The sequence below is a fragment of the Ochotona curzoniae genome, unplaced genomic scaffold, assembly GCF_017591425.1.
Source record: "Ochotona curzoniae isolate NIBS_2020 unplaced genomic scaffold, NIBS_Ocur_1.0 scaffold_4505, whole genome shotgun sequence".
Lineage (NCBI taxonomy): Eukaryota > Metazoa > Chordata > Mammalia > Lagomorpha > Ochotonidae > Ochotona > Ochotona curzoniae.
The window spans coordinates 37,155,293-37,179,683 of NW_024467118.1; the positions used below are offsets into that span (position 1 = coordinate 37,155,293).

Here is a 24,391-nt window from a genome sequence, read left to right on the forward strand (position 1 = left end):
CATTTTTATGTTCCATGAAACAATCCAGGATACCTGGAAACTGTCCATTCATGCAGTGAGAACTCAACAAACATTAACTGAATCTCGGCTCCTTAAATGCTTTCCTAATGGAAAACAAAAAGAGACTCTCAAATTAGACTGCTGAGAAATCAGTGGAGTATAAACTGTCTTAAATCAAGTTCCTTCCCTAATCTAAAGGATTCTTTTCTAGACTGAGTCTCCAGCTTTCTGTGTGAGCCAGCTGACCTGGAGCACAGAAGCCTACCTTAGCTTTCAAACCTTCTATTGTGGGAAGGAAGGAAAAACAATGATTATCTGAATTGAGTTGATAGCACTCATTAGACATGAAAACCCACACTCTAGTGCTAAAGAAAATATGCTATTCAAAACAGATCCAACATACACAGTCAGAACTAATGATGAAAGTATGGTGCTAAGCAACTGAATAATTCTCTCTGACTTCTCTGTAATCTCTTTAGATTTCATTTATAAAAATTTACTTCAAAAGTGAAGGAGAAATTTGGATGCCAGGCAATATTGTAATTCTCTTTCCAACTTCAAATTTCCCTAAATGTTTTTTTGTTATAAACACTGACTTTTTATTTTAAATGTATTTATTTGTATTTGGAAGGCAGGCTTTAGACTAAAGAGAGAGAAGGAGAGACAGAAACTCTTCCATCTGCTAGTTCACTCCACAAATGGTCACAACAGCTAGAGCTAAGCTGATCTGAAGCTGGGGTCAGGAGCTTCTTCTGGGTCTCCCAAGTGGGTACAGGGTCTCAAGGCTTTGGGTCATCCTTCACTGCTTTCCCAGGCCATAAAGTCAGAGCTGGATCAGAAGTAGGACTTGAATTGACACCCATATGGCATGCAAGTGCCACAAGGTAGAGGAATAGCTTCCTGTGTTACTGTGGGTAGCCTCTTTCTGTCATTTTAAAGAAAAGCAATTCACCCCAAAATATAATTAACGGAGCACTTCTTCCTAATCCAATCAATTTTAGGATCGGATCAGCTGCCACTATTTTGCCTTTCTGCTATTGTCATCTTCTTGAGAAAAGGCTTTCGGTTAAAAAAAAAATCATGTTAATATTACTACCCTTAGCTCCTCCAAGGTAGCCTTGTCAACTTCAAACTATGTATACCTTATTACACCTCCACTTCTGATTTTACAGAACAAAGATGATGGTTCACAATTCCCTTCAGTCCATGAAGAAAGCTAGCTTTCTCACCCTGAAAGCCACTTGGCTCTGTGAGTCCTGTACTTTATTTCCAGTGTTATGGCTGATAACACCAGTAAAAAAAAATCCCTCCTAGCCAGCTAAATTTCAAAAAATGACTTATTTATTTATACTTATGCAAAAGATGTGTATGTGTGTGTGTTTGGTGAGAGAGAAAGATAGAATCTTCTATCAGCTAGCTGATCCCTCAAATGCCCACAACTGCTGGAACTGGAGCTGGGCTAGGACGGAGCTGTTGGACAAGATCTTCCTCCAGGTCTCCAATATACTAGAAGGGGCTTAAGGCATCACTTGCTGGCTCCAGGGTAACCATTATAGGAATGTGAATTAGAAGTAAAGGCAGGACTCAATCCCATGTCTTGTTTTTATTTATTTATTTGAAAGTCAGTTACAGAGAGGGAAAAAAGGGAGGAAGATACAGATAAAGACTGTGATCATCCACCCACTTATTCACTCCTCACGTGGCTGCAATGTCAAGGCTGAGCCTGGCTGAAGCCAGGAGCTTGATCTGGGTATCCCATGTGGGTGGCAGGGGTCCAAGCACTCGAGTCATCTTCCTCTGCTTTCCTAGGCCATTAACAGGGAGGTGGATAAGAAGTGGAGCAGCTGTGACATGAGCATACACTTATATGGGATGTTAGTATTGCAAGTGGCAGCTTAATCTATGGCACTGCCACACTGGCTCCAATCCCTTGTCTTAAGCAACTGCTTAACCCACTATAGTACACCAACCCTAAGTCTGTATCCTTTGATCAACATTTTATAACTCTCCCCTAAAAAGTCTTCTCTAGACAAGAAACAAGCAATTTCTCCAGGTTATAGGATCTATCCACATATGTAGATACCAATATTTTGGTCTGAGAAAAATTTAAATACAAATGATAGAAAAGAGAAAAAAAGGGAGGCAATCTAGAGGGAAAGAAAACAAAGAAAGAAACGAATATAATACTGAGATAAACCAATGGTAAACATATGACTATGTAGGGAATGATGGGAATGCATATATCACCAAAAAAAAAGTAAAAGTTGGAAAAATCTACAATTTAATTGAGCTTTTGGTTCAACTTACAGAAGTTCTTAGGGAACTCATTCATTGAATGAACTAACATTTAATGAGATTCAACTAGGGGTAGGCTTTGTGAGAGGGCTTCTGGGCACAGAAGTATGCGAGAAAAGAGCTGGTCCTCAGGCATTCACATTTCTGTTAGGGAAGGGAAGGTGAGATAGAAATGGTAACTGAATCAACAAATACTTTCAGAGCTAGAGATAGAAAAAAAGAACGGTATAGGGACAAGCATGTGACACAACAGTTAAGGCACTGTTTAGGATACCCACATCTCATGTTGGAGTGCCTCTCCTGCTCCAGCTGAGGCTGGGAGGCAAATGACGGCTCAAGAACTTGGATCCCTGTCACCCATACAGGAAACACGGATGACATTCCTGGCTCCTGTCTTCAGCCTGGCCCAGCTTTGCGGGGGATCTGAGGAGTGATCCAGGAGATAGGAGATCTCCTTCTGTCTTTAAAATAAGCTTTTTTCTCTCCCCCCAAAAAAGTATTATGAAGGAATCATAATAGCCAATAACAATCATCTTCAGTTCCATAGTCCACGCTAGCTGATAAATACTGTGGTGAAGAATCACTGGGATTAATCCATCCTAGGAAGACACTCTAGTGTTTTATACATGTGCAGGAGCTATGCCAATCCCCTATGCATCATTTTAATTTTAGTATATGTGTTATCAAAGTGAGCACAGAGGCTCTATTATTTTAAAAGTGAAGTCACCAGGCCTGAAGTCATTCATAAAAACTGACACAGTCAAGACTTGAATCCAGGCCATCTGCTTCCAAAATGCAAATTTTATCTCACTATCGGGGCCCCTTTGTGTTTGGAGGTAAACCCAAGAAAAGAGGAGGGACTGCATTAGGTTAGGTGTCAGGATAAAGTCTATCGGAACAAGTGACATCCAAGAGAATGAGTAATACGGTCCCTCTTTTTAGCTTTAGCTAGAGAAAGGACAGTTGTCTATGAAGCCTCTCTTCTACCACAGACAGTTTTCACGTGTGAATGTTCATCTTAACATTATCTTTTTTGTTGTTGAAAAACCTAAATAAGTCATACTTAAGACACATGACTAAGAATCCAAATAAAATGGAAACTTGGTAAAAATATATAAGCCTATAATACAGAATAATTGAAAAACATTAAAATTTCCCTACTTAGCACTTGATTCATTCAAGCTTTTTCTTTGCTAAGAATCATGTCATCTTTGTTCAAATGACTGCAAAACTTCAATAAGTCAGTGTCAAATTAATGTGGTTGTTAAAATCTTCCATTCTATTTTGTAGAAAATTAGTATTTTTGGGCAAAGAATCAGGCTACTACTTTTTTCTTTTTTTCTTTAAATGCCATTCAGTCCTTGACAAGCACATCCTTTTATGCAGATTCTGGCATGATGTCTTCCAGCATTCAAGACGTGGGGGTTACTATTGTCTAGCAGGATAAGCTGCTGACATTCCAGACCCGAGTTCTAATTTGCATCCTGGTTGCTTAGTTTTTGATCCAGCTCCCTGCTAATGCAGCTAGGAAGTGAGCAGGACATGGCACAATAGTTGTGTCCCTGTCACCCATGTGGGAAAGCAGTAAGCCATTCCTGGATCTTGGGATCAACCCAGCCTAGACTTGGCTTTCATAAACACTTGATGAGTAAACCAGTGGACAAAAGATCTCTTTGCTGTTCTGCTTTTCAAAATAAGTAAATGAATCTAAAACAGCAAAGAATCTCCAAGGAGCAGGGGTGATATGTGCTATAGCACAGGGAATGAAGCTACCACAAGTTACACCATCATCTGGTACCATCCCATCCCATACGGGAGTGCCTGGGTATGAGCTCAGCCTCTAATTCAGCTCCACTTCTGATGAGTCATCTGGGAAACACCAGGTTCAAGAACTTGAGTTCCTGTCACCCACATGGGACATTCAGACAGACTTCCAAGCACTTGGCTTTAGCCTGGCCCACTCCAGCTACTGTATGCATTTGGAGAGTAAAACAGCACGTAAAAGATCTCTCTGTGTGTGTCTTTCTCTGACCCATATTTCTCTGCCTTTCAAATAAAACAAAAAGTAATAAAATGAAACTAAATTTAAAGGTTTCCTGTGTTTCTTTAAGAAACTTATCTCTCATTTCAGATTACCTTCCATTTTGTTCTGGTCAACCAAGAACCTATCTAATGAGAAGAAAATCCACAACCTTGATGAGAGAAGGATCTGCCAGGAGAGTCTCAACAGGGTAAAAGTGAATACGTTCAAAGCAAGAGAATCCTTATCTTAAGAACTAGATGAAGACTCCAAGGGAAAGAATTCTGGACTATGTATAACTCTATTCTTCTCCTTTCTGACTCCTGCAAACCAGGTACTTTTTTTCTTTACTCAATCTTCAAGAATTTTTTGTTTTATTATTTTAAAACTCAAATTATTGGTGGGGCTGGTGTTGTTGCACAGTAGCCTAAGCTTCTGCTAATGATATTTACATCCCATATGGGTGTCAGTTTGCTTCCCTATTTTCCACTTCTATATACAGAGGGAAAGGGGAGACAGAGAGAAAGATCTTCCATCTGCTGGTTCCACAAGTGGCCACAATGGCCAGAGCTTAGCTGACCCAAAGCCAGGAGTTTCTTCTTAGTCTTACATGGGTGCAGGATTCCAAGGTTTTGGGGTCATCCTCTACTGCCTTACCAGGCCACAAGCAGAGAGCTGGATGTGAAGTGGAGCAGCTGTGATTGGAACCAGTGCCCGTATGGGATCTCAGTCCATGCAAGGCGAGGACCTTAGCCAATAGATTACTGTGCCAGGGCCCTGTTTTTCCACTTGAAACTCAGTTCTTTGTCAGTGTACCTGAGAAAGTGATATAGGATGACCCAAATACTTGGGGACCTGCGCACAGATATGGAGACACAGATAAATCTCCAGGCACTTGGCTTCAGGCTGTCCCAGCTGTACCCCCAACAGCCATTTGGAGAATGAACCATTGGAGAGCAGATCCTCCTCTTCTCTCCTCTCTGTAAGTCTATCTGTCAAATAAATAAATCTTTTTCTAAAAAAATATTTTAAAAAAACCTTCTATGTTTTTATCTATTGGGGTATAAAGGGAAGATCTTCAGTTTATTGGTTTGCTCTCCAAATACCTACTAATTGCTAGGACTAGGCCAGGATAAAACCAGAGCCAGGAACTCCATCCCGGTTTTCCATGTGGGTGGCAGGGACCTAAGATTAAGGTCATTATCCACTACCTTCCCAGGTACATTATCAGGAAACTGACTAGAAGCGCAGAATAGCCAATATTCAAACAAGCACCTTTTAGGGGGATGCATGTGGGTTAACCAACTATGCCACAAGGCCTTGCCTCTTGATTTTATTTCAACAAGGGAAGTTTTTTACTTCAGTAAGACAGTAGTTTATAAATCACTCTGCCACAGCCACTATTCATCTGCTGCTTCTAACGCGGCTGGAGTTCGTGATCTGTGGTTGTAAAGTGAGCAGAGAGAAAGGATCACTGCGGACAGGGAAGGAGGGCATATCACACAGCAGCATCACATACCCTCTACCCAGTCTTCTCTTGGCCCACCTTCAATGCTCAGCTCCTTTAGGCTTCCCTCATGCTCCTAACTCCACAGCTCCACATTTGAACACTGAAGCTACCATCTTATCCCCAGGCCTATCCTGTTTAGATTCTGTCACAAACAAGTTCCTTGCATATTTATATTACCCAAGCCAAACACCAGAGGTTGGGCAGATGCAGGGGGGAAAGGGGGAGGGGATGCTAATTTCAGCTTTTGTGTCATTCTAGAAAAAGCTCCACATCTTGATTTCTGCAGTTTGCTTTATTACATGGGAGACATCCCTGGAAGACTAAGACTACACCACTGAGGTAGCTGGGATTTTGGTAGACTGCAACTGACATTTGCCCCACTTTATGTCTCTGGGAGCTAAATCAGGGGTCACTAATTCCCAGATGTTCTGCCCCTGTCCCAGGACTTCAATCGAATGCCTTGACATCCAAGGCACATTCACAGGCTCCTGGTGACGGATGATTTGTTTACCTCCTCCCAACTGACAACATTCTAAGTACAAATGAGAGAAACACTTGAAAGAAAGAAGACAGGAGAATGAAAATACTGCTAGTGGAGCATAAATTTATTTTTCTAATTTAAGACAGTAAAATCATCTGAATGCCTCTAAGAGACGCAGGACTTACTGTGGGCAGATCTTTTTACGCCCATCTGTTCAATTCTACACCTGCAGGATAACAACAATAAAACAATCCCTTTTCATGCACCACAAACCAAGTGTCAGCATGTAATACTGACAATTCCTAACAAGTAAGGACAAGCTTTCATTACTAATCTTGTGCTTACTCATGCTCTTCAGGGTAACCATCCAAACACCCTGGAACGCTCATAGTTTTCCATGACCCATAGTTAGAATATATAAATGAGGTACAGGAAGGACTGTCCGAGAATGAAGGAATTTTTCACTGTTTACTTTCAAAGGCAGAAAAACAGGAACATCTGAAGGGTTAGGATAAAATTCAAGACTTTTACATGGTTTGAATTACTTCCCCATGGATACACAGTAGTCAAATTGATTTTTTTTTTTTTTTAATGAAAATGTTGGCAGTCTCTCCGTCTATGGAGGAAATTGAATGCTGGCTACAATGACACAATTTGTCATTTTAGTTTTCAGAATTATGCCAAAACAAACGCCTCAGATAAAAAGATGGCAAAATAATTCATGCTTGCTTTTCTTTTTACATGCTGAAGATCTATGTTTTGATATTTTAAACAACACAATTATTTTCAATTCCCCAAACAATGTGTGTTCCCTCTTACTTTTTTGGCTTTTGGTCTTCCTGTCTGGATATTGTTCCTTTGACAAAATGCACTTTTTCTTCCCTAGTTTTGCCCCTATTGTCACATCACACAGATATCTACAAAGATCTTATGTCTTCCCACAAGTCTCTGTGATCTCGGTTAACCTTGTACGTTTGTGTTTCACTCTTTTGAAAATGCCTTTAATTTTATTTTCAGCAAGAAATTATATAAAATATTTATTTAACTTGAAAGAGTTAGGGAAAGGAAGAAAGGGAGAGATAGATCTTCCTTCTGCTGGTTTGTTCCCCAAATGGTTGCAACGGCCACAGCTGGCCCAATCTGAAGCTGGCAGCCAGGGGCTTCTTCTGGGTCTCCCATGTGAGTGCAGGAGCCCAAGGCCTTGAGCCATCTTTCATTGCTTTCCCAGGCCATTAGGAGGCAGCTGGATTGGAAGTGGAGCAGCTCATACCCATATGGGATGCTGGCACCACAGGCAGAGGTTTAACTTGTAATGCCATGATGTTGGCCCCAAGAAATTCTCATTACCAAAGAATATTTAGTTTATATGACATATGAAAGTCCACTATCAATTGGAAGTTCTTAGTTTTTTTAAAATTTACATTATTCACTAAAATAATGTTACTATGTTGTACTGTATTTACTGATTTCACTGGGTCAGGCTTGGCTATAAGCTTTCTGAAAAAAGATAATTAGGGACTGCTGTACACTAGGCTAAGCCACCATCTGCAATGCTAGTGTCCTATTTGGGTGTCCGTTTAAGTTCTGCTTACTCTACTTCCGATCCAGCTTCCTGCTAGTGTCCTGGGAAAACAGCACAAGATGATTCAAGTGCGTGGGCCACTGTACCAGGTTGGTCAGAGACCTGGAAGAAGATCCTGGATCTTGGCTCTAGGCCAGCCCAGATCCAGACATTTGGGGTGTGAACCAGCAGATGAAAGAGTGTTCTCTCTCTCTCTCTCTCTTCCCCCTTTTTTCAAATAAGTGCTTTTTTGTTTAAACTGGCTAAAGGGGAAGGCTAACTAGCTGCTGGAATAGGATGGAAGGAGACTCAATAATTTATTTGATAAGGAGCTTTGTTTAAGGCCTCTTGTGCAAATCGCTATTGTAGCCCTGTTAATCTAGCAGATAATGAAAGAAACTAGCAACCAAATAAAGATTAACTAATCCCAAACTATAGGAACACTTGGAAATAGTATAGGTGACTGACAGTGCACAGTAACAATGAACAAAATATAAGAATGCTTTCAGCAGGCAACAATGACTCCCAGAAATCTCAGTCTTCAGTCACTGTGGGACATGATGGAGGAATTCTTCCTAATGCCCCCAGTGCTCTGGAAGACGGCATTGTCCAGGCTTTGCGTTGTGGAGACTCATTAACACTCAAGTTGCACAATTAAGATTTTAACTTACCTCAACATATGAAATTGGAAATATCCCTATTTTGTCAGCCAGCATTCCCTCAGCCCAGTTTTCATCGACTCTGCGGATCACAGTCAGAACATCATCCTGCAGAAACCACAAGTCATTAGTCTACCTGATCTCATTAAGCTGACGATTTAATTTCCCTTTGCAACAAAGGACCCCAATATTATGAGAGCATGAGTCAAAGAAGCTGTCATCTAGCGCTAGCACATGAATTCAATATTCTCATAAACTAAAGGGCCATTAGTGATCACCCTGATGTCCTTTCAGAGTTGAGTAGCTATAAACTGCTTCAAAGGAGTTTGCCTTTCTCTATGACAATACCATATTCTGATTCAGACTCTAAATCATTTTATCAATTTAGTAGATATATTCCTATGTTTTTAACATACACATGTCACAGGGATATTTACATATAAAGTGAAGAAGCAAAAATGTTGTGTTTTGTTTTGCAAAAGGCAGACAGGGTTCCCATATACCAGTTTAACGGGCTAGGGCTGTCTGGGGCCAAAGCAGGGAACTGGCAACTCTTAAGCAAGAAGCTGGAGGAGCCAGAAGTCCAGAGGGAACCAAAATGAAGTACTCAGGTACCTGAAGTAGGACACAGGCATTTTTAACCACGAGGTTAAATGAGCCCCTAATGTTTTGCTATTAATAATCCAGTACTTTAAAAATCCCTGGGTGGCATACATGCACTTTAAAGTGGGCTTGAAAATAAAAACACAGAGTATCAGCCAAAATTGTCTTTCACACAAAACATTTATGCACAAAATTACTTTCAACATGAAGACTGGTTCCAGGCATTTTTAGAAGCACAGTGAGATAGAAAGCTTACACTCAACCATGTAGCCAATATGCCTTCAATGCAGGTAAAGAGAGAGGAAAAGTCGTAAGAAAAACCAATGCATTCTAACTTTACCTTTGCAAATGGAAGGCAGTCTTTGTCTGCTTCCTTGTCTTTCACTTCAAAGTCATAAAGTGCTTTGCACTGAGGTGGGGGCTGAGGTAATGGTTTAATAATCTGCACAAAGTTGGTAGGGAAAAAACCATGGATCCCATTGACTTCACCATGGTACCAATTTTCATCCACTTGTCTTCGCAAAATGATGATGTCTCCTTTGTTGAATTTAAGGTCTCCAGGTTCTTTTCCTTCGTAGTTGTATAACGCTTTGGCACATGGTAACTGAGGTATTCCCTTAAAAGAAAGAAATGAATTTTAATGAAATGATGTTTGGAAAAATTTTTTAAAATGTAACTAGACTATCATTGATTTAGGTCAAATTTAAATCCCCACTTGCCCTTTGAAGAAACTCTTACATTAACAAAAACTATATATGTATGCTATTAATAAATGGCAATCAGATAATAAATGTCCAGAGTGAGACAGAGTAGGATATCCCTGAGTCAGGCACAGTTTAGCCGTCTATGCCTTAATTTAATTTTGGAGGAATTTTGCTTTATTTGTTTATAGCTATTAGAATATGAAAATTAGACTGCTGAATCTGGCTTCCTGCTATAAAATTCAAAAACTAACAAAAACCAAATATGTTGTATTAACTACTTTAATATCAGGACAAATAAGCATTATAAGGAATAATCTAAACAGAATAATAATTCGTTAGTTTATTAATTGCTCTTAGGTTTAATTGATAGACAGATATAAGAGTGTTGCTTTGGGCAAATCTTATATTGATGTCATACAAGATGTCACTGAAAGTCGTCTACTGTGTCAGAGCCCAGAATATAACAGCGAGTGAGGCGGTTACAGGCCCTGCCCTCTTTGTAAAGAATAATCTGTTTATAATCAGTAGATGCACAGATATTTGGTCTTTTATAGTCTAAGATCAACTTCACTTTTTCATAGTTAGAGAAACATTGCCAGGATGATAAGCCAAAAGGTGAGGTTTCAAATATGATTGCTTCATAATTTTAAATGACAAGTTTAAAATTACGTGCACCCCAAGGCAATTTCATCACCACATGAATTAAATATGATACTTCCCAGTGGTTGTTGAGAATTAGTTGTCACTTTCAGATCCCATGGAATCAGGAAAAACAAAAGTCAAACATGTCTAGAATAATTTGCTGGATGAGTTTAAAGGGTCCTGCCTTTTGTGTTCTCAGTCATTCATCCAGAAAACATTTATGCAACTTTTATCTTTTGTTAGAGAATGTGCTGATGCTGAGGATTTATTTTCTGTTGAAGGACAGCCCCCCAAAAAAGCCAGACCACCAAACGTTCAAGGATCCTGAATCTCAAACGTTTTCAGCAGACTGAGAATTTGCAGGAAGCAAAATTCCTGCTAAGACCGTGGGTCATCTTGTGGATAAAGCGTGTCTGGATAGGTGTGCAGTGTCTTCATTATCATCATCATCTTCCTATTGTGGCCTGAATGTATCTGAGTACAGACAAAGCTCTGTTAAGATTCCTTTTCTAGTTAGATCTGTTTGTTTACCTATATTGGTTCCTGTAACTCATGTTCACTTATTTTGTTGCCTGAGACCTGGTGACTGTTTCCAAAATCCCTTGTGATCTATCATTGGAGTAGCTTGTATACTACTGTTGAGCTAATTAGCAAAATTTTATCTACCCACAAAAAACTGGTATAAGCTGCCCCAGAAAAATTCAATAAAGTGTATTGGTTCATCTCGCCTTCGCATCCCGTGTCCCAAATTTCTTCTCAATGCGGACATCACACTTTAAGTCCCAGTCCCCACTAGAGGGACCCCGGAGAATTTTCCTTAACGCATCAGTCACTAGAATAATCATGATATAGTACAGTAAATGCATTAATAGAGATATGCACCCTGATGAGGTCTCCGGGGTTTGGTAGGTGAGAAAATAAAACACTTTCCCAAGTCTTAAAGAATACACAGAAATTAACCAGTCAAAGTTAGAGCAGAGGAATGTGAAGAAAAGAGGAGACAGGGGAACACATTCCAGGTAGAAGGCTCTGACAGTCAAAACTGGAGGAGGTGAGAGGTAGCAGGTTGAAGACAGAGGTCTGTGAAGAATGCAGTGTCCCTGGAGAGGGATTTTGGAACATGTAGTGTTGGAGAGGAAGGAAGAAACCAGTTTATGGAGGGCACTGAGTCACATTTGAAGAGCATAGATAACTACATTCTTTAGGCAATGATAAGTCGCTTTTATGTTTGAAGCACTGATGGACATGGTGAAACCATGTGCAAGACAGATTAGGCTGGCAATAGTACAGAAATGGACAGGAAGTGGGAAGCCAAGCAGTCACACAGAAAGCACAATGAAATAGACCATTGGTAACATTACTCACATCATTGCTTCTTTGTCCCCTTACAAAAATGGATAAAAGCTCTACATATCCTTAATGGCAACAGAACTTCATAATACAGTTTTCAACAGTTAGTTTGGTTTCTAGTCACAGATTTATAACCTGGCCTATTCCTAAGTCAAACCTTTATTGTTATATATTTTTGTTTGGCTTAACAGAACAACATTTCTTGCAGTCAAAAGACTATTGGTAATCATCTTTTCATGGCTTGGTCCATGGGATGTTGCGGTTGGTTCATTAAAGCTGCCTGGGAAGGCAATTATCCCTGTGTAGAGAGCAACAAAGCCTCCCAGTACTGACACCTTCACACCTTTTAAGATCCAGTTTTTAATAGTATGAGTCCTCTCATTCACCACTTAGTCTTGTAAGCAATTCTGTTGTCCTTAGGGTTCCCCAGAAAGGAAATGTCCACCAGGAAACCTGATCCTTTGTAATCCTGTGAACTTAACGTCATGTAACGTACAACTTCCAAGAAGTAAAAAAATGTTTGCCTGCCTTTTTTAAATGCCTCACTAGATTCTCAATTATGTAGTTCTCAAAGTCTGGTTATCACAGCTTCATAAAATTTCCCACGACAGCTTTGAGAAATAATAGTGAACAAAGACAACAAAAAATACTACCACTGAGGGGAGGGAAAGAGAAAGAAAGAGCTGACAAGTACATTACTAAACTAACTTCTGGAATGTAACCAATTGAGACTAGGATGGGGCAATATTTAGAGAGCAGGGTGGCAGCACAGGCTCCAGACTGAAACTGCTGGGGTTTGAATCCCAACTCAGCCACTTATTGGTTACATGATCTGAACCACTAAACTCTGTTGTTTCCGTTTCTTCATGAGTTGTGAGGATTTAGTAAATCCATGTATATCAGTTACCTCCAATAGCCCAGCAGGCAGTACATGGGTGAACTATCATCACTATCACCCAGTAAGAAAAACCCGTTTACGAGTTACGTGGGACACTTGACAATGTATTTGTGTCCAGGCAGCTGCGTGTGTTTCCTTTTAGATGCATTCAAACAGCAATTGCATTCTTAATATATAGTCACCATGTAACTATGCAAAGAACTTTCCTCCTAGGAAGTATTCGGGATTTTAAAATGTGAATTTCTGAAGCACATATTTGTTTTATGAGCAGAATCCATATATCTTCTGGCTGAACAGAAGAAATTACAAATTCGCTGACATGCACCGTTTAATAGGGGATGGCATTTTAGATGTGGCTGTAGTTCATCTTGACAGGACTAATGTAAGGCATTGGAAGCCTGCATGAATGAATTGAAAATCCTATTACAAACTGGGTGACAAATAACTCTATTCACCATTATGGTCTTTTCTCCCAATTTTCCCCCACCTCAATTAGCTCTGTTTGGTCCACTCTGTCCAAATCCACGTAAGTCAAAGGTATGCACCAAAATACATATTTAGTATGCTTACAAAACATTCTGAATGGCTCCTTGAAGTGATTTGTAAAATTCCGAACCACTATGGTATGGTTCTTTTGTAATATACTGCTGGAGTAATAGAAGAACTAAAGGTACTACCTCTTCTTTTTCTTTTTAAGATTCATTTGAAAGGCAGAAACAGAGTGAGAAAGAGGAAGGAGGGAAGGGAAGGAGATGGCAGAGGAAGAAATGTTCCACTTTCTGGTTTACCCCCTAAATGGACCTAATATCAAGATTTGGATCAGAACAAACACAGGCCAGCAATTCTACTTTGGAAGAGGCACTTAGGCCATTTTCCTGAGCCCATCAGCAAGAAGCTAGATCAGAAGTGGCATAGCTGGGATTCAAACCAGTGCTGTGTTACAGAATGTTGGCCTGAAAAGTGAATGCTTAACTTGCTGTGCCTCAATGCAGTCCCAGGAATTCATTTCTTTACAAATCACTTCCATATATCAATGGTCAAAGACTTACTAAATTTTGAAAAATTTTAGAAGATTTAATTATTTTATTTTCAAAGTCAGATTTTTTTTTTTAACAGAGAGAATGAGAGACAGAGAAAATCTTCCATTTGCTGGTTCATTCTCCAAATGGTTGTAATGTTCAGAGCTGATCTGATCAGAAGTTGGGAGCCATGAGCTTGTTCCTGGGTTCCCACATGGGTGCAGGGGCCAAAAGACTTGGGCCATCCTTCACTGCCTTCCCAGGTAATAATCAGAGAGCTGGATTAGAAATGGAGTACCTGGGACACAAACAGGTATCCATATGGGATGCTGGTGCTTGTAGGGAGAGGATTAACTTCCTGTGTCACTGCACTGGCCCCAGACTTAATAATTTTCATACAAAGCAAATGTAGTAAATGCTTCTAAATCATCAAGTATTCTTAATAGAGCAAGTAGTAAGAAGAAAACTTACTATAATAAATGCATATAATAATCATAACACATTATAATTAGCTTGGAGTTGTAACAAAAAATTGATTCACTCATATTGACTTGTTAAATCTTCACTGCTGAGGTTATCTCAATGATCAATAACCACAGAGAAAGAAACACTAAGCTTATGGCAATCTAACCCATAAACAGACATTTGTACATCTGGCTGTTTTTCCATGGTGCTCTTTTTCAATTAAATTCTAAGAAGTTTAAAAGCCAGTTTGTGTCAATTTTCTCAACGATTTCCCACATTAAACAAAACAAATTCTACTGATTTCAAATCAAGCGAGGTTCTATGGCCTTTAAAAGAACCATTCCCACACAGACTGCAGATGACTAAGGATAAACTTGGAAGGGCAATAAAAGAACATATTTTCCTTTTGCAACATCTGAAGGATGAAGTCAAAACAATTGGTTCGATGGCCTGAGACGACTCTGGCGAGTAAAATACGTGCAGAGCACTCAGAGGCACTGCCTCCTCATTCATCTGTCCAGAAAGGTTGGGGAGTCATGTCATCACGCAGGCCCTCTGCCCTCTGTGCCTTCCACAGGCTCTCTGAACTGTTGCCTTTCTTCTACCTCCTCTCATAGGGCCCAGGGCCCAGAGGAGCTTACATTTCACTTGGAGACTATCACTTGGCTACACATGAAAGGGAGGCTTAAAGGAAGAGAAAGCCAGGGAGAAATGGACTCGGCAGCTAACCTTAGGCTTGCAGCTGTCACTCAAGCTGCCAGTTTCATCAGAAATCTTGGCAATTTAGACAGGCCAAGTATTGTAACAATTCTGTATCTAAAACACATTTCAATAAGCAGTGAGTTGCTCTGCTCCCTTTAAAAAACTATATATAACAGTGGACCAACATTTCAAATAATTTTTGTCTCTAAATTATAGACAGTTTGCCTTAAAAGACATTAAAAATCTCATGTAATCTGAGCACAAATATTTTTTATTAAATGTTTATATTTGCATCTGTGAGCATCACGTATATTCCAATATATCTGGCATAATGCTACTTGACAATCTAGCTGCGATTCTAACAAGTAAATAAAACATCCCTTGCCAATTTATTTTATAGGCCCTAAATGCCAATGCTCAGATATACATGCAAGACAGCCTCCCTAAATTCAAATTCCTTCAAGCACTTCTTACTGCTCCATAAAGCAAGGAAGATCCAATGACCTACTAAAACGAACATCTAAGAGACACTTGTGTAGTGGGAACAGATATAAAATGTGTATAACTTAATTATTTAGTTTTATATAAATTGGTACAAACCCTGGCTGATTCCAACTTGACACTGAAAACTTCCCACAAAGAACTAAGACATGCAGAATTATAACACAAAGTACCACACACAGAATAACAAGTAGCAAATGGACTGAAGAAAGACTTTGCTTTAACAAGTCCTTTGTGCAAGAAAATAGATGCTGACTTTTCCTTTCAAAGTAAAATATCTATCAAGTGATAAAATTATTTCATAAACTGCCAATTCATTAATAGTTAATAATTCTTAAATATTACAAGATGTGGAGATGAGGCAGTCGCTGAAATATGATTTCAGCATCACTTAAAATGTTTTAACTTCAGTGTGTCAAATATCCAAGACAACAAGTTGTTTTTCAAAGCAATATCCGAAAGGACTGAGAATCTCATATTCTTACCACAGATTGTCTTTTATTTGTTCTTCCCTTGACTTTTATTTGTAGAGACCACAGTACTGAGTAATTTTTATCTACTAATCTTTTGTTTTCTTTTTAGCTTCCAATGCTGACCCATGCTAAATTTGTCATGCAAAATATTCTACTCACACTAACTTGACTAGCATGTTGCGGATAGCAGTTCCAACCAGAAACTAAGAGAAAACATCCCCATGCCCTTTTACTTCTTTTTTGACATTCTAGTGTCCCTTTTCTTGATCAGTTTCTTCAGTTTTCACCTGGAGAAGACTCTATCCAGTTAGCCTCTCTCCTCTACTCCACACCTGGTTCTACCACCACTTAGGACTGTGAACGGACCAATGCCAGATAGTTGCTTCCTGAGTATTACAGTACACGCAGCTCTGCAGCGCATACTCCATGCCCAGAAACCTGGCAGACTGATCAGGATTTGGTTTGCTTTTCTTTTATAGGCCCTAAATGCCAATGCAAACCAATTCATTAGCCCTCACACAGAGGCTACCCAAACTCTCAAACAGCAATCAGCCAATTCAGAGAGAGAGTACTCAGGCTTGCTACCTGCATGGTACTGATGGTTCAGGGAAGCAGAAGGAGCAAAGAGATGCCAGGATGAAAGGGGAGATAAAGTGGTAACTTTCTTAATCATTACCTTGGGCTAAACTTTCTCCACTACGTAACAATTTACATAACAAAGTCAGTTGAGGTCAAAAGAATACGTTCAAAATTCTACAGAAAATGAAGAGCATGGTTTCCCAAATCTCAAAATGAAAAGATGATATTAGGCTCATAACTACAGGATTTTACAGGAAATGCAACACACAACAAATCAAAACAAATCTTGTAGTGGCGTAGATCATGTCTTACCACCCTGACTTCTACTTCCTACTCTTCCAGTCATGCCAGGGGGATGCCCTGCAGCAGTTTGAAAAACAGCACTGAAGTAGACAAAGAGCGTATCTAGAAAACACCATTACTTAGGGACAGAAGAGAGAGAGAGAAAAAAAAACAACTTAGGAACTAGATGTTTAGGAAGAGAACTAACAAAATACAACCACATTAGCAAGAATAAGTACTGAAACATGGTGTTGTTCACACTGTTTACAGCTTATAACCTGGAAATGGTTCCCAATTATGTTTTAAATCAAATTAATGTTCTAAAGCATTAATGTTACGGCCTTCCCTTTGGAGTGATGGTTCCACCTCATATTTTCTACCCCTCAGTAGGCACACCATCTGCAGCCATCACCCCTAAACACAAACAAACCATGCCTTGTCCACCAACATTCACAAAGAACAGTTCAACCCTTGCCACCTCCCTAGCTGAAGAACCCTACCGGGTGTCTATGGATGTTTACATATCTGCAATTGATAACTATGTGGAATTACTCTCAGTTGCATTTTTTATGTCTGATCAGAGGACTGCTTCTGCTACTTGGGATCTGGTATAAGTAAGGTAAGGATCAAAGAGAGAATGAGTGAATCAGAGACAGAAAGGAGAGAGAAAAAAAGACAGGAGAGAGACGCACAGACAGACAGAAAGACAGACAGGCTTTCCATCCACTTGGTCACTCTCCAGAAAGTCCCAATTGTCAACCTTGGTCTGGGCCAAAGCCAGGAGCCTGGAATGCTAGTCAAATGTCGCGTCTGGGTGACAGGGTCCCATGTATTTGGGCCATCATCTGCTGCTTTCCTCGAGTAGATTAGTAGAGAGCGGACTTAGAAGTGGTGCAGTCAAGACTCCAATCAGCATCTCATGAGTTTCTGCATACATTTTGTGGACATTACTCTGGTAGGATGAATTTGGACTCTGTCCAAAAGACATGCAACTATACCAGTTTTGATTGGTTTTCACAGTACATGCACCTCTGGCTACTCCCTCATCAATGGCTTGACTGCCACTCTATCCTTCTGAAACTGTCCTTACTGCCTCCCACATACACTGTATGGGGTGATCACCCAATTCTGAGACATAGGAAAAGGAAGAATACTGAAGGAGGAGTTTTCAGGGAAATCTTGGCAAGGACTACTAACTCCTATCGACCCCAGTGTGCTATGGACATGTAACTAAAATGACATACACTGAAAAAGAGGAGTGTTTTCACTGAGCAAACTGCTGGCATTTGAAAAATGTGAAACGAATTATGCAACAAACCGCAGCAAACAAATATTTTCCTTACAAATTCATTTGACGGTTATGAGGAAATAGTCATGTAGCCGAGGTATAACTTTTTCTCCTACATGGCCCTAAAAGGCAGAATATCTCACTGATACATTAGTAAAGAAAAACAAATCTGATGGATTTCTATAAGGCAAGATCAGTATTGAGCATTAATCTCTGAAGTAAAATGCAGGCAATTCATGTCACTGATTGCTCTGAGTAATAGTTTTCTGTTCCATTACATGTTCAATAATAATGATAGTATTTGTGCAGAGAGCAGGAAAATTTATTGGGAAAATTCCCTGCAGTGTCCTGAGTTATCAGCTTGAAGACGCACGGCAGGATGGGGAATATTTCTTGGTAGAGATCAAATTTCAGCATATTGAGAAAACAATTTAATTCCTGGCAAGGAATATGTCCTGCCCCAGTCTGTCCCTAAGTGTCCCACCTGACCTCAAGGACTGTGGAACTAGACAAGGAAGAGAGCCCATGTGTCAGGGACTCTCTATATACCTTTATCCAATCCCTTAAAAAACAAACAGAAAAAAACAGGGAGAACCAGAAATTCACATGAAAAGTGGTATGTGGGAACAGTTTTTCATGCTAAATAAAGAGGTCAGATAAGGCTTCAGTTATATTTAAATCCCTGGTTCTTAGGGTTGTTTCTTTTTTTTTTTTCTGTGTTTTCATTAAAATCACTGGAGGGTATGTTTACATAATTTAAACACAACAATAAATCTGAAAGATAGTTGAGGTTTGGAATTAAAACAGCGCTGTGAAAGAACCACACATACTTGCATGTGGACAAAAGTACTAGGGCAATTCATTTAGGAAAACCAAGTCTTTTCAAAGAAGGATTCTAGAATAATTCACAGCCGACAAACAACACAGGAATGAGTTTTCACCCCTAACTCATGCATATTATATTAATGAGGTAAAACTAGAATCAAATGTAGAAACTAAAACTATAAATTTTCCAGTATTAATAAACTGTCTTAGTGACATGACAGAAAGAAAATGATTGTCCCCAATAATTAATAAACTGAAATTCATAAAAGACAAAAGTAAGAAAACAAAAATCAAACCACAGAATGGAAAAAATATTCTCAAGACATAAGTCTGACAAGGAACTTGAATCTAACCTCTGCTTGCAGCTCTGGCATTCTGTAGGAACACCAGTTCAAGTACTAGCTGTTCAACTTTAGATCCAGCTCCCTGTTAATAGCCTGGGAAAACAGTGGAAGATAGCCTAAGTCCTTGCACCCCCTCCATCCAAGTGGGACACCAGGGAGGAGCCCCTGGCTCCTGGCTTCAGACTTTTCCCAGCTCCAACCACTGCAGCCATTTGGGGCATGAACCACTGAATGAGAGATCTCTGACTTTCCTCTCTCTGCAACTCTACTTTCAAATAAAAGTGAATAAAAATCCTTAAAAATAAACCCAGCAATAAACAATTTGCAAAAACAAGCAAAATCCCTCACTACCTTTTAAATAAGAATTGGAAATTAAATAAGTAACAGGCAAAAGATAGGAATATATGGCAGTCATGAAGGGTACTCAAGATCATTAATGATAAAACATGCAAAATAAAACCACAAAGAGATATTCTTTCACATTCGTTACAATGATGGACTGAAGTTAATCATTGATAATATGAAACAAAAATAAGAAGTAAATAGAGGACCTTGGCGGCTAGGGTGACAGCAGCCCTCCACAGTGGTGGTGACCGCCTTGCGGAAAGTACCTGAGCCAGGTCAGACCTAATGCCCAGTACTTGGCCCATGAACACCGCCAACAGAGGGTGAGAGAGTCCTAAGCTTTGGGTGGCCAGTGTGCCTATTTCGTGTTAGGTTCTGCCTGATGGCCTCCCAGTGAGCTCTGGGGTTTTTAGGGTATGTAATTGCTGCCTAGGGAAACCCATGGATAAGGCCAGTGTGAGTGTAGGTGAGGGATGAATTCTGGGTGATTCCTTGCAATGGGTTCACTGAACTTGCTTGCAAGCATGGGGACTGAGACCTGAGGATTTGTAGGGGAGAGTCCATAAGTTCTGTTTGGGCCAGACTGATTCACCAATCCACATGGGAATCCTGAGTTGGGCTGTTAGCGTAGAGCATCACTGACTGCCACACACCAGTCCACACCAGTCAACTATGTAAAGATTATCAAAATAAAAGAATTTTAAAAAAGAATTAAATAGAAATCACATGTGCTGCTAATGAGAATCTAATACTATTTGACAAATTTTTATAAAGTCATGCATAAATCAATGATCGAACAACTCCATTTCTAGATACTATCCTAGAAGAAATGAAAACATGTCCACACAGAGACTTCTACCAAAATATTCACTACAGCACTATACACAATATCAAGCACCGGAAAAAATCCAAATGGTCTCCACTAGGAGAATAAATGATATAATCCTACTTAACTAGTTAAAATTAATTACTGAATCATGTAGGTAAAAAAGCCAATACATGCCATTAGATTGCATGTGTATGATATTCAGGAGGTGAGTGGTCTACTACTTGTGTTCCTGTGTACCTGGATGTGTTTGTTGGGTGAGGGGAAGGGGCCAATTCCTTGCTACAACTTTCGACTCCAGCTTCCTGTTACTGCAATCCCTGGGGAAAGTGGAGTGTTGGCCTAAGTCACTGAGGTTCCTTTCACCCATGCAGGATTGAGTCCCCAACTCCCAGCTTTAACCCCAGCCCAGTCCTGGCTGTTACAGGAATTTGGAGAGGAAACCAACATATAGGATTGCTTTTCCTCCCTTTATTTATCTCTCAAATAAAATGAAAGAAGAAATAGGAAAGATACACTTAATGTGATAGAAACAGCAGTAGAAAGGTTAGGAGTGAGAAAGGTTAGAAGGGGTCATGTGGAACAGTTTCTGAGATTCTGGATATACTCTCTATCTTAACTGGAATGCTAGCTGTCCAGATGTAGAAATATGTCAAAGTTTTTAAGACTATAAAGTCAAAAGCTATGATTTACACAAATAAATTTTATTTCAGCATTAAAAAATGTGCTTAAAAATTTGGACAAAAAAAATGAAACAACACATACAGCAGATATGTAACTATGTATAAATCCAGTAGAGAAACAAAAGTATCACAGTGAATAGTTGGCTACTTTGAAAACCATGAGAATGGCAAAACCGGAAAAACAAGAAACTTGAAGTGCTTGAGATTACTGCCTAAAAAGATAGCTACTTTTCCAAAAGGAAATGAATCACTGAGTAGAAATGGGGATATGTAATGTGGTATCTCTGCTATCAGTTAATCCTATCAACACAGGGCGATCTTTAGTTGTTCAGGATACATCGTAAATCCCATAAACAAAATGAACAGAAAACAGTGCTGATTTCAATGGAGAAAGAGATAAAGATGACAAAACTGAAGGTAAATATAGTGACAGACAAGCTGTGGAAATTGAGATATATTGGTGGCACCTCACTTGAGCCTTCAGACACAACGAAAAGGTCTCATACAAGTAGAGTAGGATGACCTCATGTCGACTGAAGAAAATAGAGAGGCTTAAATCTGACACACACGCTATGTAAGTTGGATAAAAGAAATTTCCTGAGAGAGCTGTTAAACATTATAATGGATTATGATATCCCCTTCACTGAAGCTTTTAAAAATAGGACCGTCACACATGTTTGATCATGCCTAATGGCAAGGGAACAGGTTATGACTTATGATCTCCATAGTACTATGTTGGCAATAAAACCATTTGAGAAATACAATTTTATTCTTGATGATTTTGTCTGTTGTGCCCTTTTTTGGGGTGAAATCTCAACAATAAGTATAGTGATATGTAGTGATGAGGTGTGAGAGGATAAGGGGAAGATAAACAAAATAAAAACAGGCCAACAGGTAACAAGTCAAGCCAGCCTCAACATCCCATAATCTATCATGACTGCTACAATCTCATTTAGGCAAAGTATGGACTCCAGCTATAGTCAGTGTATTTTTTTTCACTATATCAGAAAAATACTACATTCCATGTTTACACTACTATTATCATTTCTCAGTGGGATAGTCTGCTGATTGATTACATGTTAGGCTTACAAAGCAAGAATAATTTTCTCAGGATACCCTTTTTTTGCTTTAAAGAAAATTTATACAAGGATATAAAACAAATTTTGTGAAATCCAGCGAGTAGAATCATAGTATTTTTATGAAAAATAAGAAATAGACAAAGAACAAATAAGGAAAAGTAGAAAACAAAAGAAAACCGAGTAAACATGAATGTATGCTTTAGAATCTGCTTTTAACAGGGATTAACAGAAAACTTAACACAAAGATAACCTAAGTTCTTTCATGCATGATTAAATATGGTGGGAATGATGCTTAAAAAATACTTCATAAATATTCTGGAGTACTAAAATGAGTGTTAGTAGAACATACTAATTATCTTTACTCTCTACTTTCTCCATTATTTTAGGGTACTTGAAAAATATTTGTGTAAAGATGATTTACTTAAAGGTTACATCTATTAAGGTCTAAAACATTTTTAGAGTCATGCAGTTAATTTCAAAATACATGTTCTCTAGGAACTGGTTGAAGATCCCATATACAACTACACAAAAATTTCTACTAGAAAGAAGAAAGAAAACACCATTTCTAGTAAACAATTTTACCAACAAGTATATACTAAAAGGATAAGACCACATCTCAGGCCGGAGTGTCTGAGTTCAATTCTTGGCTCGGATTCCTAACTCCAGCTTCCCACCAGTGTGGACTGCAGGAGGCACCAGTGACAGCTCTAGGAAGTAGTTCCTGTCACCCTGTGAGAGACCCATATTGATCTGGACTCCTCACACAGTCCTGGCTATTCCAGCAATCTACATGGTAAACCAGGAAATGGGAGGGGTGTGTGGAAAACTAATTAGAAATAAATTAGAATACTTTAGCAACTCTTTTGTTAAGTACAAAAAATAAGACATGAGAGTAACTTGAGGTGAAAACACTCATTATTTAAATCAGTTTTGATAAGCTTAAATCCAACTCTCTTATTTCCCTCTAAGTAATTAAACAACAGGATGTGAATTATATATCCCAATTTCAACAAAATGAACTATCTATGTAAATATATTTTAAACTATTTCTACGTGATTAAATATTTACTAGAGGATATAAAAATCAAGTGAGTCTGTGTATACTTAAGACTATTTTTAGTAAGCACTGACTGTGCAGTGTGTAAGAACCTAACAGATCATGCAACTATATTCATAACAATGGAAAATTGAAGATAATGAGACAATTGGCCATTGGATATTTATCATAATAATGATATTATATTTTTAAACATTTTACCAATATATTTTATCAGTATAGCTTTTAAGAATTGGTCAAGATTTTTTTAAGACAACGCAACTAGTTTTTCTTGTTTAAGACTGATTTCCCTGGGGCACAGAGCGGGTCTTATTCATCTCAAGGAGCTCGACAGGTTTCACAGAATCACCTTGTCAGATCATTTTTTCCTACTGCCACTGACTTCATTCTACCCTGCAGATGCATCTTTTTAAAATACCTTCAACAGATCATCTCTCTGGCTGAATCTTCTCTAATTCTCCCCAGTTCAACTCAAATCCTACTCTTGGGCAGTTAAGAGCCCTATAATATGTTTCTAAACTATTTTCTCAAAAACTTCATACTTCTCTCCAACAAGCATCCCACATTCTAACTGAAGTAGATTTCCTGTAGTTCCTTAGTTTTTTTTTTTTTAATTATATTTTTGACAATCTTTACATAGTTAATTGGGGTAAAAAGGTTCAAGGACTATAGGAAAGTGGGTAAGACTATTATTTCCATATTGTTTCCTTCATGTTTAAAGGGGGGTATTAAAGGAGAAGGCCCACACAATTTCCCACCCTCCTCAGGTCCCGGATGTAGAGTATGCTCCAAGGTTCTTGCTCAAGTGGTTTTGATAGTTCAACTGTGTGAATCATTGCCAATCTTTCCACTCCAAGCACTATGAGGTCTTTGAAGAATCCACTTAGATAGGCTTCAGCTTTGTCCCAAAGTCTTTCTCTGCCATTCTCTATACTCAAACATTCCTCTTTCCCAGGTTCCTTCATAGTCTCTACTAAAGATCCATATTTTTCTTAATTGTATTTCTCATGTGGCTTTATGATGCCTTTGTTACACATGTATTATTAATATGTGATTATATATAATATAAAATATATATTAGGTCTTACATATTCTTGTACTAACTTTAGAGTCAATATAGAGACTGTATGTTCTTTAGATGTAGCAAGAATATTTGCTGAAATTAATTGGAACAATCTGTCCCTCTGAGCAATTCTTCCT

General features: G+C 38.9%; 1 protein-coding gene across 1 annotated transcript in view; it reads right to left on the minus strand.

The window, feature by feature from the left end:
- Nucleotides 1–24,391, minus strand: part of SH3RF1 (SH3 domain containing ring finger 1) — a 165,641-nt gene that overhangs the window by 49,634 nt on the left and 91,616 nt on the right. Inside the window, exons 3-4 of the mRNA XM_040966231.1 lie at nucleotides 9,470–9,745; nucleotides 8,539–8,634 (exon numbers count right to left, since the gene is read on the minus strand). Of these exons, the coding sequence (XP_040822165.1) occupies nucleotides 8,539–8,634; nucleotides 9,470–9,745 (372 nt within the window). The remainder of the gene's footprint in view (nucleotides 1–8,538; nucleotides 8,635–9,469; nucleotides 9,746–24,391) is intronic.